Source organism: Sphaerodactylus townsendi, linkage group LG01, assembly GCF_021028975.2.
Source record: "Sphaerodactylus townsendi isolate TG3544 linkage group LG01, MPM_Stown_v2.3, whole genome shotgun sequence".
NCBI lineage: Eukaryota > Metazoa > Chordata > Lepidosauria > Squamata > Sphaerodactylidae > Sphaerodactylus > Sphaerodactylus townsendi.
Genome location: NC_059425.1, coordinates 74,860,428 through 74,873,240, shown reverse-complemented (window position 1 = coordinate 74,873,240; position 12,813 = coordinate 74,860,428). Strand labels below are relative to the sequence as shown.

At 45.2% G+C, this 12,813-nt stretch overlaps 1 protein-coding gene across 22 annotated transcripts in view; it reads left to right on the top strand.

Moving 5' to 3' along the window:
* Window positions 1-12,813, top strand: part of TJAP1 (tight junction associated protein 1) — a 62,734-nt gene that overhangs the window by 35,092 nt on the left and 14,829 nt on the right. For 10 of the 22 annotated variants that reach the window (XM_048483810.1, XM_048483771.1, XM_048483800.1 and 7 more), the window contains 4 exons: window positions 1,490-1,591; window positions 3,986-4,113; window positions 5,641-5,800; window positions 8,624-8,652. In XM_048483810.1, coding sequence (XP_048339767.1) covers window positions 5,675-5,800; window positions 8,624-8,652 — 155 coding nt within the window. In that variant the 5' untranslated portion in view covers window positions 1,490-1,591; window positions 3,986-4,113; window positions 5,641-5,674. The remainder of the gene's footprint in view (window positions 1-1,489; window positions 1,592-3,985; window positions 4,114-5,640; window positions 5,801-8,623; window positions 8,653-12,813) is intronic. The other 12 variants (XM_048483849.1, XM_048483903.1, XM_048483893.1 and 9 more) reach the window with 5 other exon arrangements.

Genomic DNA, 12,813 nt, shown 5'->3' with positions numbered 1-12,813 from the left:
AGAAGGTGGAGGGGAGATATGATTGCTCTCTTATTTGAAAGCTTGTTACATACAGGCGGGCAGGGAGCTGTTTCTGTTTGTAGCAGAGGATGGGACTTGCAATAATGGGTTCAGATTACAGGCAGAAAAGTACCAACTGGATATTAGGATTTTTTTTAACAGTAAGAGTAGTTCAACAGTGGAATTGGTACTTTTCTGTGAGCTCCTCCTCACTGGCAGTCTTCAAGCAGCGACTGGACAAATATTTGTCAGAGATTCTTTAGGCTGATCCTACATTGAGGAGGGGTGAACTAGATGGCCTTATGGCCCAACTCTACTATTGTAGCACCTTGATTCTGAACAATTCCAGGAAGAAAGCTTATGTTTACAATCAGGGCCGCGTGGCTGTACTCTTTTGTGCACACCAATGGTATTTTTTAAAAAAATCTCTCTTCTATTGCTCATATACAAACAATGTCATAAGGATTTGAGGGATCGCTTTCAAGATGCTGCCTACATTGAATTTGGATCCATCATAAGATGCATTTAACAAACAAGAAGTCATACTAATACGGATCATGTGAAGCAGCCACCATTCCAAAGCGGTTCTTCTGATGCTCTGATTCATTAGCTAGTCACAATGTATTGATGATGATGATGATGGTGATGATGATGATGATGATGATGATATCATATAATATCCCACCCTCCCCAGTCAAAGGCCAGGCTTTATTGATTATAGGGTTATACAAACAAACCCAGTTAACTCATTTCTCAAATACAAACAGAACAAACTACAAATTGGATTCAGTTCTGAGCTATATACAAAAATGGAAACATCAGCATTAACTAGCTAGCTTCAATAGGAGCTATCTGGTTACTAGGATATTAATTTTGTGGGTACTGCTATCTTCTAGTCTGTTTCTAAAGATGATTGACAGTTTATATGCTGCCTCTCCAGAGACCTGCTTGAGAAAAAAGGCTTCTCTGGTTGCCTTTGGATAAGATTGCTTTTTATAGCCAAATGGACCACCAGAATGCAGTTTTTAGTCTACTGACTAGTCACTGTTTGTCTGGGTTCTGCCCTCCCTCTGGCAGAGTCTGAAACCCCTGCTCAGAAGATGCATGCTTTGTTTGCCTGCAAATTAAGTTGACTGCTACCAAAACTAATAGAGGGAAGAATAATGAACATTTCTGCATAATTGATGGAACTCTTCTACCCCATTACAAATGCTTTCTTGAGAATGCACCAAATAGTTTAATATCACTCTCCTTAGTCCGGGTTCTTAAGATCTAGACTTGCCTTGAAGTATTGTATCTTTTGGGGGTAATTTCAAAGATCCTTTCTAATATAATGTGGACTTGGAGCTTCATGTGTATGTTTACTCTTCCACAGAAAACCTAGTTAGAATCTACTGGGTTCATGACTGACTGTGTTCTCATTTGTAAGCGTGTATGGTGTTCTGTGTGTCAAGCTGATCAGTAACTTGCATAAAGTTTCCTTTCTCAGGTTTCAGGAGTCATTGGCCAGATGCTGTTGGATGCGGTCATGAGATCGCTAACTTTGAACGGGGAGGAAAAACATGTTTGGACAGGACATCACTTTGGGTCTGTAAGTTTTATTTTATGAGAGGCCTACTTGGGGATGTTTCGAATGTTTTCACAGGTCTTGCATCGGTGCCCTGGACAATGTCTTCAACAGGGTTGTCTGGGGAGGGAGAAAATAGCCTAGGGAAAGCATATGTTCTAATGAGAAGTAGCAGGAGAGAGTGATATATGGTCCAAAGGATCATGTTTCTCATGTCAAAAAGATAAGGTAGCTGGGCAAAGGCAGTAAAATACATGGTTTATATTGTGCTGGAGAGGATTTGTTTAGATGTCTACTTCACCATGTGATTCACTGATGCAGTGTTAACATTGGCCCAGACTGTTAATGTTGGGGAACTCAGTCCCTTCTGACTGAATCTGTGGAAATCTTCCTGAACTAGATGTTCTGAGCACTAAAAGAAATCAGTTCTGTGCAGTGATCACCTACATTGGGCACGGAAAACAACCCTGAATTTTGTGGTCTGTGAAACTGTACATAGATTTGCATATATTTCCTTTCCAATTCTTGGGGGGAGGGGCAAGAGTTATGAATGGCATTGACACTATATCACTTGATATCTGGGGCTCTGCTGGGCTTGCTGTGACTTCAAAACTTCCACCAATCCATTTATTTTCTCTCTGTGTATCTTCTTGACAAGATAAGAGCTAGATTCGCTTCTCCTTGGGATACTGAGTTCTGTGGCTGAAGACAAATTCTGTCCTGTGCTTGCAAGGAGTTGCAGAAAACACAGAGCCCTTCTTGTGAGCCTGTTGATTCTTGTAGGAACCCTGCTGAGTCAGTCTGTATTCTGGAACTCAACCTCCTCTCTCTGAGAAATTATTGCTCCGCAGCCCGGGAATATCTGTGCTATTGTGAAGTTGTTTGTTCTGTACTAGTTGAGGCCCGAAGATAACACTGTAGTAAGGAAAGGGGCCAAGGAGCTTGTTGGGGCAGGGCCAGTACTGGGGCATCTCAAAGACTTGTTTCAGCAGCTCTCTAGATCTGCATAGGCCCTGCTGACTTCCTGTTCCATTAACTTTGTTTATGGCTGCTACTTTGTGTACAAAAGCTCCACACCCTAAGTACCTGCCCCATCTCCAAGGGTGGGTGTCATTGACAGGGGAAGGTAGCTAGAGGGCCAGGGAAAACATCTCATTGGATTGTTAGATTTCATTTGAAGGGAAATAGTGCAGCCTAGAATTCTGGCCTACAGTCTGCTACAGTATAGTTTTGTTCTTAGTGCTCCAATTTGTGGGGTTGAACTACAGTGTAGTTTAAGCCTGGTATTTCTGTTTATTTGGGCGTGGGGGTGGGAATTAACTGAGGTTAATCTGTGCTCCTGCATTAATGTTATGGGTAACCAAAGTTTGCTTTAAGCCAGGGGTCCTTCAGTGCTCTCTGGGTTAAAAAGCAAATTTAAAAAAGGGTGGGGTGGAAGGCAAGAGCAAGTTGTATGTTTGAGCCTGGCAATAAGATGGGTTCATGCACCTTGTCAGCTTAATGTCAGCTTAACGCGACATCTTAATGTAGCATTAGTGCATTTGTCACATGCCAGTCCAGGATGGTCTGAATTTAAGCGGAGATATACACACTGAGAAAGAGAGACTGGCTTGTAGGCGAGGTTTTTTTACACACACGCGTGCACGCACACACACATAAAAAGGGGCATATTTCTAGAGCGATAATCTTTCCCCCCCCCCCCCCTTCCCTAATACAAAAATATATTTGTCCAAAATAGTGGCTTACTGATTCTAGCCAACCTTTTTTGTCTAGCAGGTCTTCATTAAATAGTAGTATGAACACAATGTTCTGATGGAATAATGAGAGGGGCATTAGCTAATAGCTGTGAAATTGTCATTAAGCATCGGTTTTGCCACCCTGTAGAGTAAATGAGATGTGCAAGTCTACCAAGATGTTCTGCTAACATTTTGAGCTTTAGAAGGTTTTTTTTTTCAGCCTAAGGTGTAGCTGTGCAGAATGGAAATGTTCATAGAGCCGTTTTCCTCTTTATGAACAAAACTTCATGGCAATCACAGGCTTTCTGTCTTAGAGGATCACTTCTGAATCAGAGTGAGTGGCAGAGGGGAGAAAGGATTTTGGCTTCTGAAATGTCCATCTTATCTCTTCAGTAAGGGATGGTGCCAGGCTTTTATAAACCAGGATAGTAGTTGTCAAGAAGCCAAACTCTATGCCATCGTCCAGCTGTATTATGGTAAAAATATTTGCTTGGCTAGCACAAAGTAATGCTGACTCCTCTGGTTATGGAGAGCCTCATGGAACGATTGATACTCTCTTGCCTTGATGTTCAAGTCTAGAAGCTTCACTTCCCAGTCTGGTCAGATTCTGCACGTCACATATATAGACTGGACTCAGTTGTAAAATTCAAGCTTCTTGGAGATCTCTGCTTTCTTTTCAAAGCAAAGCAAGTTGCCTGCCCTTCCTCGTTTTTGGAAAAGTGATTGTTGTGATGAAGATCGGAAACTGGAAGGCACGGACATGGCATTTACACGAATACTTGGAATTACACAAATACTTGGGAACTACAGGTGTGGCATTGGCCTTCTGTGTAACCTCTCTGTGAACATTTCTTTGTTGCTTCTCTGCAGTGCCTAGCTTGCAGGATTAATTGTAACATCTGAATACAAGTGGTGCAACAGAGGCCCCTTCTGCACATACAGAATAATGCCCTTTCAATCCACTTGTACAATGGTTTGAAAGTGGATTTTGCTATTTTGCACAGCTGCAAAGTGCATTGAATGCGGATTGAAAGTGAATTATTCTGCATGTGCGGAAGGGACCAGAGTGAAGTTTATTAGCTGTCACTAGGCAAATGTGTAAGCAGTGGTCATGTTTGATGCTGTTATTTGTGCAGTCACCATGAATTCTGGAGTAATGCTTAGGAACCCAAGCTAAGGATTGTGCAATGCTCGGTTCTAAGCAAGTACTGCTTGTGGTCACTGTTGTAGGAGAGTCCTGGTTAAGCACTCTAGCTGAGAGCGTACGAAGAAACATTCCTTATGTTTTCATGACTGTAACAAGCAATACTGTTTGGAGGTGATGACTCACAAAGAGGGCAGTGCCCACTCTTGTAGGTTAAGAACTAGGGGTGGCAATGGGGCTGACATCAGACCTTCCAGCCTGTTTCTGGATGGACTTGGATGTTCTTTGTTTCTCATCCTGCAACTGGTGACATAACTGTTGTCCTGGATGGCAACATACCGAGCACTGCTTTTGGTTGCTTTTTTTTAATCCATTGGGTCTGCAAAAATGTCACATCAGTCCTGCCTTGCTCTCTGTCCCCCTTATAAACTGCCTATAGCATTTGTAGTTCTGCAGTTAGACGCGGAACTAGGTTATAATGTGGCTCATATTTTTTTACAGAAGGAAGACCTGTGTTCCCAAATACTGCACAGCAAAGTATCCTAGCAGCTTTTAGCCACCTCCATTCCTTAGGCCTTGATAAGAATGAGAATGTAACTTCATCATTAATTGTCTTAGAGACGAAGTGGCAGCAGAAAGTGCCTCCTTCTGCTGTCTCATCCCTCCCACTCTGGGAATAATTTGACTTTGACTAGTCCAAGTGTGCAACTCTTTCAGCCTATCTGCATGTTTAATATCTGCAGCTCCCCTTCATGTAGTCCCTCTTGGCGGTGACAGTACCAGATCAATAACTTCTGCCTAGCCTGTCACTATTGCCTGTAAGGTTTTCAGTTTCCATATTGGACATGGCCTTTCCTAAAGAGCCTAATCAATATGCTGCTCTGAGGCCTGTTCTTGTTTGCTATATATAATCTGGACACATGCTGCATGTGTGCGTGTTCGTGCACAATAGAGGCAGAGGATGAGCCCATGTTCTGCTCTCTCTGGCTGGGAGGACACAGCTGTGCTTTTCTTCTCCTGCCTCCCTTTTCACTGCAGCTGCTGTTCCAAGGCTTTGGCCTGCCTTGCTTTGCTCTCTGGATATGTGGCTGCTGCGGGACACACTCTATCCAATTGCCTTGTGGGAAGATCTCCAGGTTAGATGGGATGTCTGTGACTCTCTTCCTCTTCTCTGCCATTTCTGCTGTTGGCAGGTAACCTGTTGGTGAAAACTAAGCAGGAAAGACGATGACAACTACCATCCCTTCCAAGAAACCTTATCGTAAGGCTCCTCCGCAGCACCGTGAGATTCGGCATGAGCTGCCCATCCTGCGTGATGACCACGATGGTGTGATTTTGGCAGAGCAGAGCCAGGTAACTGAAACCAGGGCCACTAAAGGCCTGTTCCCTGTCCGTGAGCAGAAGGGGTTTAGTTACACCAAGGCAGGCCATCTCAATCCGCAGACGGATGGGTATGAGGTACGCAACATTAATTTTTCTTCTTCCTGGTCGCTGGAGTCAAGCAGTGACAAAGAAATAGCAGGGGGCAGAGCAGCGCTGAACTTCAAAAGCCGGACGCTGCCCCCTGTGTTGCTTCACAGGGGGAGAATGGGGAAGCGGAGTACAAAGCATTGCCGGCGGCTGAGCCGCAGGCAGCTCAATAAGCTCATGAGCCAGAGGGTGGACACAGTTGAGGTGTCTGGAGATGAAGGTCAGAAGCCAACCTGCTCCTGCAAGAGCAGGCGCTTGGAGCGCTCCCTGGTGTTCAAAGAGCCTGCTGAAGTCTTAGCACCTAGAAAGTTCTGCGTCCCACCTGTCCGCCTACCACTCAAAGGCATCCTGAAGCAGACAGATAGACTGGAAGTGCAGCCTGAGACCTTGTATAAATCCCACTCGGTGGAGACTCTGGCCCAGACCTGCTGCTCACGCAAGTATAGTGATCCTCAGGTGTGCCTCAGCAGGCAGGGAAAGCACACACTGGAGCAAAACAGCATCAGCAGTGATGAATCCATCAGAAGAAGAGAAAAGATCACGGACGCGAAGCACCAATTCTCCAGGTTCCTGGATGAGATCACCCACAGGGTGCTGAGCCCTGTCCACTTGCGTTCACTGGGACAGCGCAGAGGAGGAGAAGGAAGCCAGTGCTCATCCACTTCTCCCAGAGGCTCCATCCCAGAAGGGCAGAAGGAAGGGTGGCCTGGGGATGCTAAGTGGAAAGCCAAGAAAAGCCCTCACCTAAGTAGGAAAAAGGCAGATTGGAGGGATGAGGGATCTGGACTGACATCCTGCCGGAAGAAGCCAGCAGAGGAAACAGAGAAGGCTGCAAGGAGGAAACCCATCCCGGTGAGATACGACAGCAAGGAGTTCCTCTCCATGGAGAGGCAGGTGGAGGATCTGAGTCAGTATCAGCTGCAGCATCTGGCTGATCTGGGTCTGGCAAGGGTGTCTTCTGAGCATCTGCAGCATCTGCCTTTGTCAAAGACACCTAGTCAGGAGGGAGGGGATAACCTAGGGTCCAAATATAGCAAGCGACCTTTTCAGCAGGCGTGGCTACAGTCTCTGGGTTGCAAGCCTGGCCAGAAGTCTGTGCTGGAGTCAAGCTACATGGAGAAAGGGTCCTTTTCACCTCCCTTACACAAGATCCAGGAGGAGGCCAGTATTTCACCTAGAATCTCCCCTTCCTTCAGCTTAGCATTAAGCAAGGTAGGTATATTCAGTGAAAACAAAGTAAGGAGCACATGCCTGTAAGACCACATGCCTCCTCTTACAACTTTGGGCATTGGGATGAGAAACTGGTCCTGTCTAAGAGGTTGTACGACCCTGTGCCTACCCATCTAGAGAAGAGCTGATTTGTGTCTTGGTCTCCACTTGGGCTCATTTGTATGAGGAAGTGATTCACGTAATAGGAAATTGGACTTCCTGTTTCACCAATAGTCCATTCATTTGTGCTAAGAAGTGCTGGCGACTTTTGACGATCCAGACTGATTTACTCTGGCTTTGAATATGGTTGATTTTATTCCTGTGCTTTCCCCAACTATTTGCTCAGTTGGAATACCTTGGTTCAGAATGGAGAGCCAAACAGCTTTCGGTCCATGACACTAGCCTTGTCCCTAACATTTGCTGGTATTTATTAAAACTTCGGTCTTTGTTACCTCCCTACAAATCGGCAGAGTGCTAGTGTTTTGAATCAAAGTGTGGGAGCAGCTGCAGCTTACTTGTTTGGCCAGACAACCTAATACCGTGGTGGCGAACCTTTGGCACTCCAGATGTCATGGACTACAATTCCCATCAGCCCCTGCCAGCATGGCCAATTGGCTGATGGGAATTGTAGTCCATGACATCTGGAGTGTCAAAGGTTCACCACCACTGAATAAATGCCACAGGCTTATGAATGTGCTCAGAATGCATGCACACACTCTCTCTAAGCTGTCAGCTACTTTCTCTTCAGAAAAAGGGGTCTGTTCAAGTCAATTCTAACAGAATGTTACCATGTCAGACCTTGAAGAGGCTGGGAGATTGCAGCTGCTTCCCTGTTCTGATATTACTTTCACTGGGTGGCCTTTGGCTAATTAGCATAGCCTAATTTATCTCAGTAGTATTGTGAGAGTAATATTGGGCAGGAGGACCATCTACTTGAACACACTGGAGGAATGGTGTGAATAAAATATAATTTAAAAAATAAAATATTGGCAGGCAACTTGAAGTGCTTTGCCTGTGCCCCAGATCCCAAGAAGGCTAGTTCCAGGTTGGTTGGTCATTTTCACCTGTTAGGATTGTCAGAACAATGGAGAGTAGGGGTGTAGCGCAGATTGGTGCATGCTGGTTTCTCCAGACACATTTGTAATTTGAATGAAAATTGTAGTGAGCCCTCAGAAGTGTTTTAATGGAAAGAAAGCAAAGCAAACACTTAGATAACAAGTAGCACTATAAGAAATCCATCTGATAGTATGGAGTGCAGAATTTAGCCTTAACCCCCCCCCCCCCAAATCCATTGTCGAGCCACAGGCTCCTAATGTACTTTTTTTCCCTAGGGTAAACAACCTCTGGGAATGTGGGATATGAGTTGCCCACAGCTTTTAGCAAGTGGATGGAAGCATATTGCTTCTCCCTCTGGCATTTCTTTATTTTAGTTTGTACCTCTGGAAATGGATCCATATATCTTAAGAGAATCTGATTTCTGTTTCTTCTTTTGCACAGGAGCCCCTGACAGATGCAGAGAGGATGAAGTAAGTATCCACTTTCCTTCTTGTTCTCATGTTGTTTTGCAGCTCTGTGTGCCCTTATCTTCTGTTTCCGAGGTGATCATATTTGTGAGATGGCATTTCCATCTTTGAGATTTTTAACAGAGCCATCCTAAGAACATTTTCCTAATGGTAAGCCCTGTTGAATAGGCTTGAGTAGGCATTCTGAATAGATGTGCTTAGGATTGCTCTCTACGCATATCAAAAGGGATCTAATGGACAATTGCCCTTCTTTTCATTTTCACATAGCAGATGATGCATTGACAGAAGTGACCATTGCATAGACAGTGTAGATGCCAAGTCTAATGTAGGGAATGCTCCAACTTGATGGGCACTGAAAGACACTACTGAACCTCTCTCTGTTATGCTGTTGTAGCAGGGAGGATAAATATGGAAGCACCTGTTTATTTTCAAAAAATCTGTTATTGATGCGTGACACTATTTTAAAGCACCTGCATTTGAGTGCAGTTTACTCTGACTTTTTAGGAATTTGTTTTGCCCTCTCTCTGTATATTGTAGGCGGGCAAAATATTCGCAGCAGATCTCTGTTTCTTTTAATTTTCTCTAAGTGACCAAAAAACAAGCCAAACACTGGAGAATAGTAGTGAAAGAAATTCTGCTTGGATGTGAATATAGCGATACAACAAGTTACCTTCCTCTGTCATGTTTCTGAAGCCATTGTATGAACATTAGCTACATCTGTTTCCAAAGACTGACTCCACTCATAAACTTGGAAACTGGGCCAAATCTCTTGTGCAGGTATGGGTATCAACCAGGTAGAGATGGGCTTATGTTGACATTTCATTCCCTGCACCCTTGCTAGGCTCTGATGGCAGCTTGTAAATTATTAAGTAAGTTTCAACTTCCAGTGGAGGACACTTGAGCTGTGTAGCCCATCTGGCTGCTGTGTTTAACCCAGATAGCGTAAACTAAGAAGGAGCTGCTGGCATGGCTGTACGGTCTGCTGCTGAATGTAAGCTTCTGTCTGCAGTATGGCCAACTGGAATGTGTTTTGTCCTGTCCCAAATACATACTTGTCCATATTCTTGCCAGTGCTCAAAGGGCTTGCTGCTTATAAGTGTAACCTTGACAACACAAGTGCCAGAAGAGAAGATCCTTTTCCAAAAAACTACAGAACGCTTGCTCTTATATTTTACCCACTTGCAAAATGTCTCTTTTTATGTCTGCTCCTGTTGATCTCCATTCCTTCCTGGCCTCTCTTTAGAATTTTCTAACTGGAATTTGAAAAAAGAAATCCAGTGCACTTAACAATGCCAAGCAAGGAGTTTGAGAAACCTTTTCCTTGCAGGACAGTGTTCTGTACTTCTTCGTCTGGCAGGAAATCTAATTAGAGTTTGTTTTTCCTCTTAAAGGGAATATTTACTGCTAGGTTTGACATTTATTTACATCTTCTACAAATATGGGGGAGGCACATTTCATATATCACGGTGGTGTAAAATACTGTCAAGTTGAAGCCGACCCCTGGTGACCCTGTAGAGTTTTCAAGGCAAGAGAGGAACAGAAACAGTCTACTAACGCATCCCTTTGCTTCATAACCCTGGTGGTCTCCCATTCAAATACTAACCAGGGCCAATGCTGCTTAGCTTTCAAAATCTGAGGAGATCAGGCTAGCCTGGGTCAACTAGGTCAGGATTCATTTTTATTTACCCTTCCTCTAAGGAGCTCAAGGCAACATATTCAGCCTCTCCTCTTCATTGTGCCATAAGAACAAGCCAGCTGGATCAGACCAGCGTCCATCTAGTCCAGCTCTCTGCTACTCACAGTGGCCCACCAGGTGCCATTGGGAGCTCACATGCAGGAGGTGAAAGCAATGGCCTTCTGCGCCTGTTGCTCCCGAGCACCTGGTCTGTTAAGGCATTTGCAATCTCAGATCAAAGAGAATCAAGATTGGTAGCCATAAATCGACTTCTCCTCCACAAATCTGTCCAAGCCCCTTTGAAAGCTATCCAGGTTAGTGGCCATCACCACCTCCTGTGGCAGCATATTCCAAACACCAATCACACGTTGTGTGAAGAAGTGTTTCCTTTTATTAGTCCTAATTCTTCCCCGCAGCATTTTCAATGAATGCCCCTTGGTTCTAGTATTGTGAGAAAGAGAGAAAAAATTCTCTCTGTCAACATTTTCTACCCCATGCATAATTTTGTAGACTTCAATCATATCCCCCCTCAGACGTCTCCTCTCCAAACTAAAGAGTCCCAAACGCTGCAGCCTCTCCTCATAAGGAAGGTGCTCCAGTCCCTCAATCATCCTTGTTGCCCTTCTCTGCACTTTTTCTATCTCTTCAATATCCTTTTTGAGATGTGGCGACCAGAACTGAACACAGTACTCCAAGTGCGGTTGCACCACGGCTTTATATAAGGGCATGACAGTCTTTGCAGTTTTATTCTCAATTCCTTTCCTAATGATCCCCAGCACAGAATTTGCCTTTTTCACAGCTGCCATGCGTTGAGTTGACATTCCCATGGAACTATCAACTAAGACGCCCAAATCCCTTTCCTGGTCTGTGACTGATAGCACTGACCCCTGTAGCGTGTATGTGAAGTTTGGATTTTTTGCCCCTATGTGCATGACTTTACATTTTGCTACATTGAGCTGCATTTGCCATTTCTTAGCCCACTCACCTAATTTATCAAGGTCCGCTTGGAGCTCTTCGCAATCCTTTGCGGTTCTCACCACCCTACATAATTTGGTATCATCTGCAAACTTGGCCACCACGCTACCCACCCCTACTTCCAGGTCATTTATGAATAGGTTGAAGAGCACTGGTCCCAAAACGGATCCTTGGGGGACACCACTCCTTACATCTCTCCATTGTGAGAATTTCCCATTTACACCCACTCTTTGGCCGTTTCTGCACGGCCCTTTAATGGCGCCCTGGGGACGGGAAATACGCCACCCCCAGGGAGCCATTCGCACAGGAGGCGCTGCTGCGTTGCAGCAGCACCGACCTGACTCCGCTCCCTCTCCCCCAGGGTGGCGTCAGGCCGCCCTGAAAAACAACCCTTTAAAGGGTTGTTTTTCCCGCAACAGCATGTTCCCGGCGGCGTGGTGCGAACAGCACCGCCGGGGAACCGCGCTGTTTCCTTCCCGATCCGACTCGTGTCCCGTACAGGCCTGCTGGCGTCCGAAGCCCGCCATGCAGCTGTCCTCCGACCCCTGGAGGTCGGAGGGCAGCGATGAAGCGGGCTTCCCAGCAGGCGGCTAACACGGTGAATTGGAAAGGGAAGGGGCAGAAGCTGCTCCATCGCGGAGCCGCCTGCATGCCGTCCTTCTCCTGAGGGCCGCCTCGCACGTCTGCGTCTTGAGCGGCCTCGCCTCCACGCCGGCAGAATTCTTGCCGGCGTGGAGGCGCCTGGGGGGCCATGCAGAAACGGCCTTTGCTTCCTTGTGAGACAGGGGGTAGGCTTCCTTGTGAGACAGGGGGTAGGCTGGGAGAGTGACTGGCTCAAAATCACTTATTGAGCTTCAAAGCTGAGTGGAGGTTAGGACCTGGGTCTTCTTGGCACTCTAACAACTATTCCACAGTATCTTTCTAAACATGCTCCTATATTGTGAGGCTGTATTTCCCTACTGACAAGGCTTTCTCTTTTTGTAAAAAAAAGCTAGTTGTTCAATGGACTTTTTTGGGGGTACACATATGAGAATATTACCATGGGCAAATTGCAGCAATTTCAGACTTTGCTATGAGAGCTCCCTGTGAGGGAAAATATGTAAATTCTTAAGATGCCCACACAATTGGTAATCTACTGCAAAAAAATCTTTTCACCTCTTAGAAAATATCTCCTTTTCCCTCTGAGGCAGGTGGACATCTTGTATGGGTTATTCTCATCCCTTTGCTCAGGGAGGTAGGGACTAAAATCTTGAACTTCCTTTCTGCTTCAGTGGGAATCATCCCCTTCCAGTTTCTTTTCCTGCCTCAGTCAGGGAGAGCAATTTTAGACATAGGTTCTGACTCCTGTCTTAAGCTTCTACCTATTCTACTTTAAAAAATCACAATTGTCTCTTACTCTTAGCCTTTATTTATTCATCTCTACTTTTCCTGCCTGCCTGCTTAACTGAGTTAGCTTAGAGCTAAAAAGATGAGAAAGAAGAGAAACCACAGCATCTGCAGTCATTTTAGAAAGC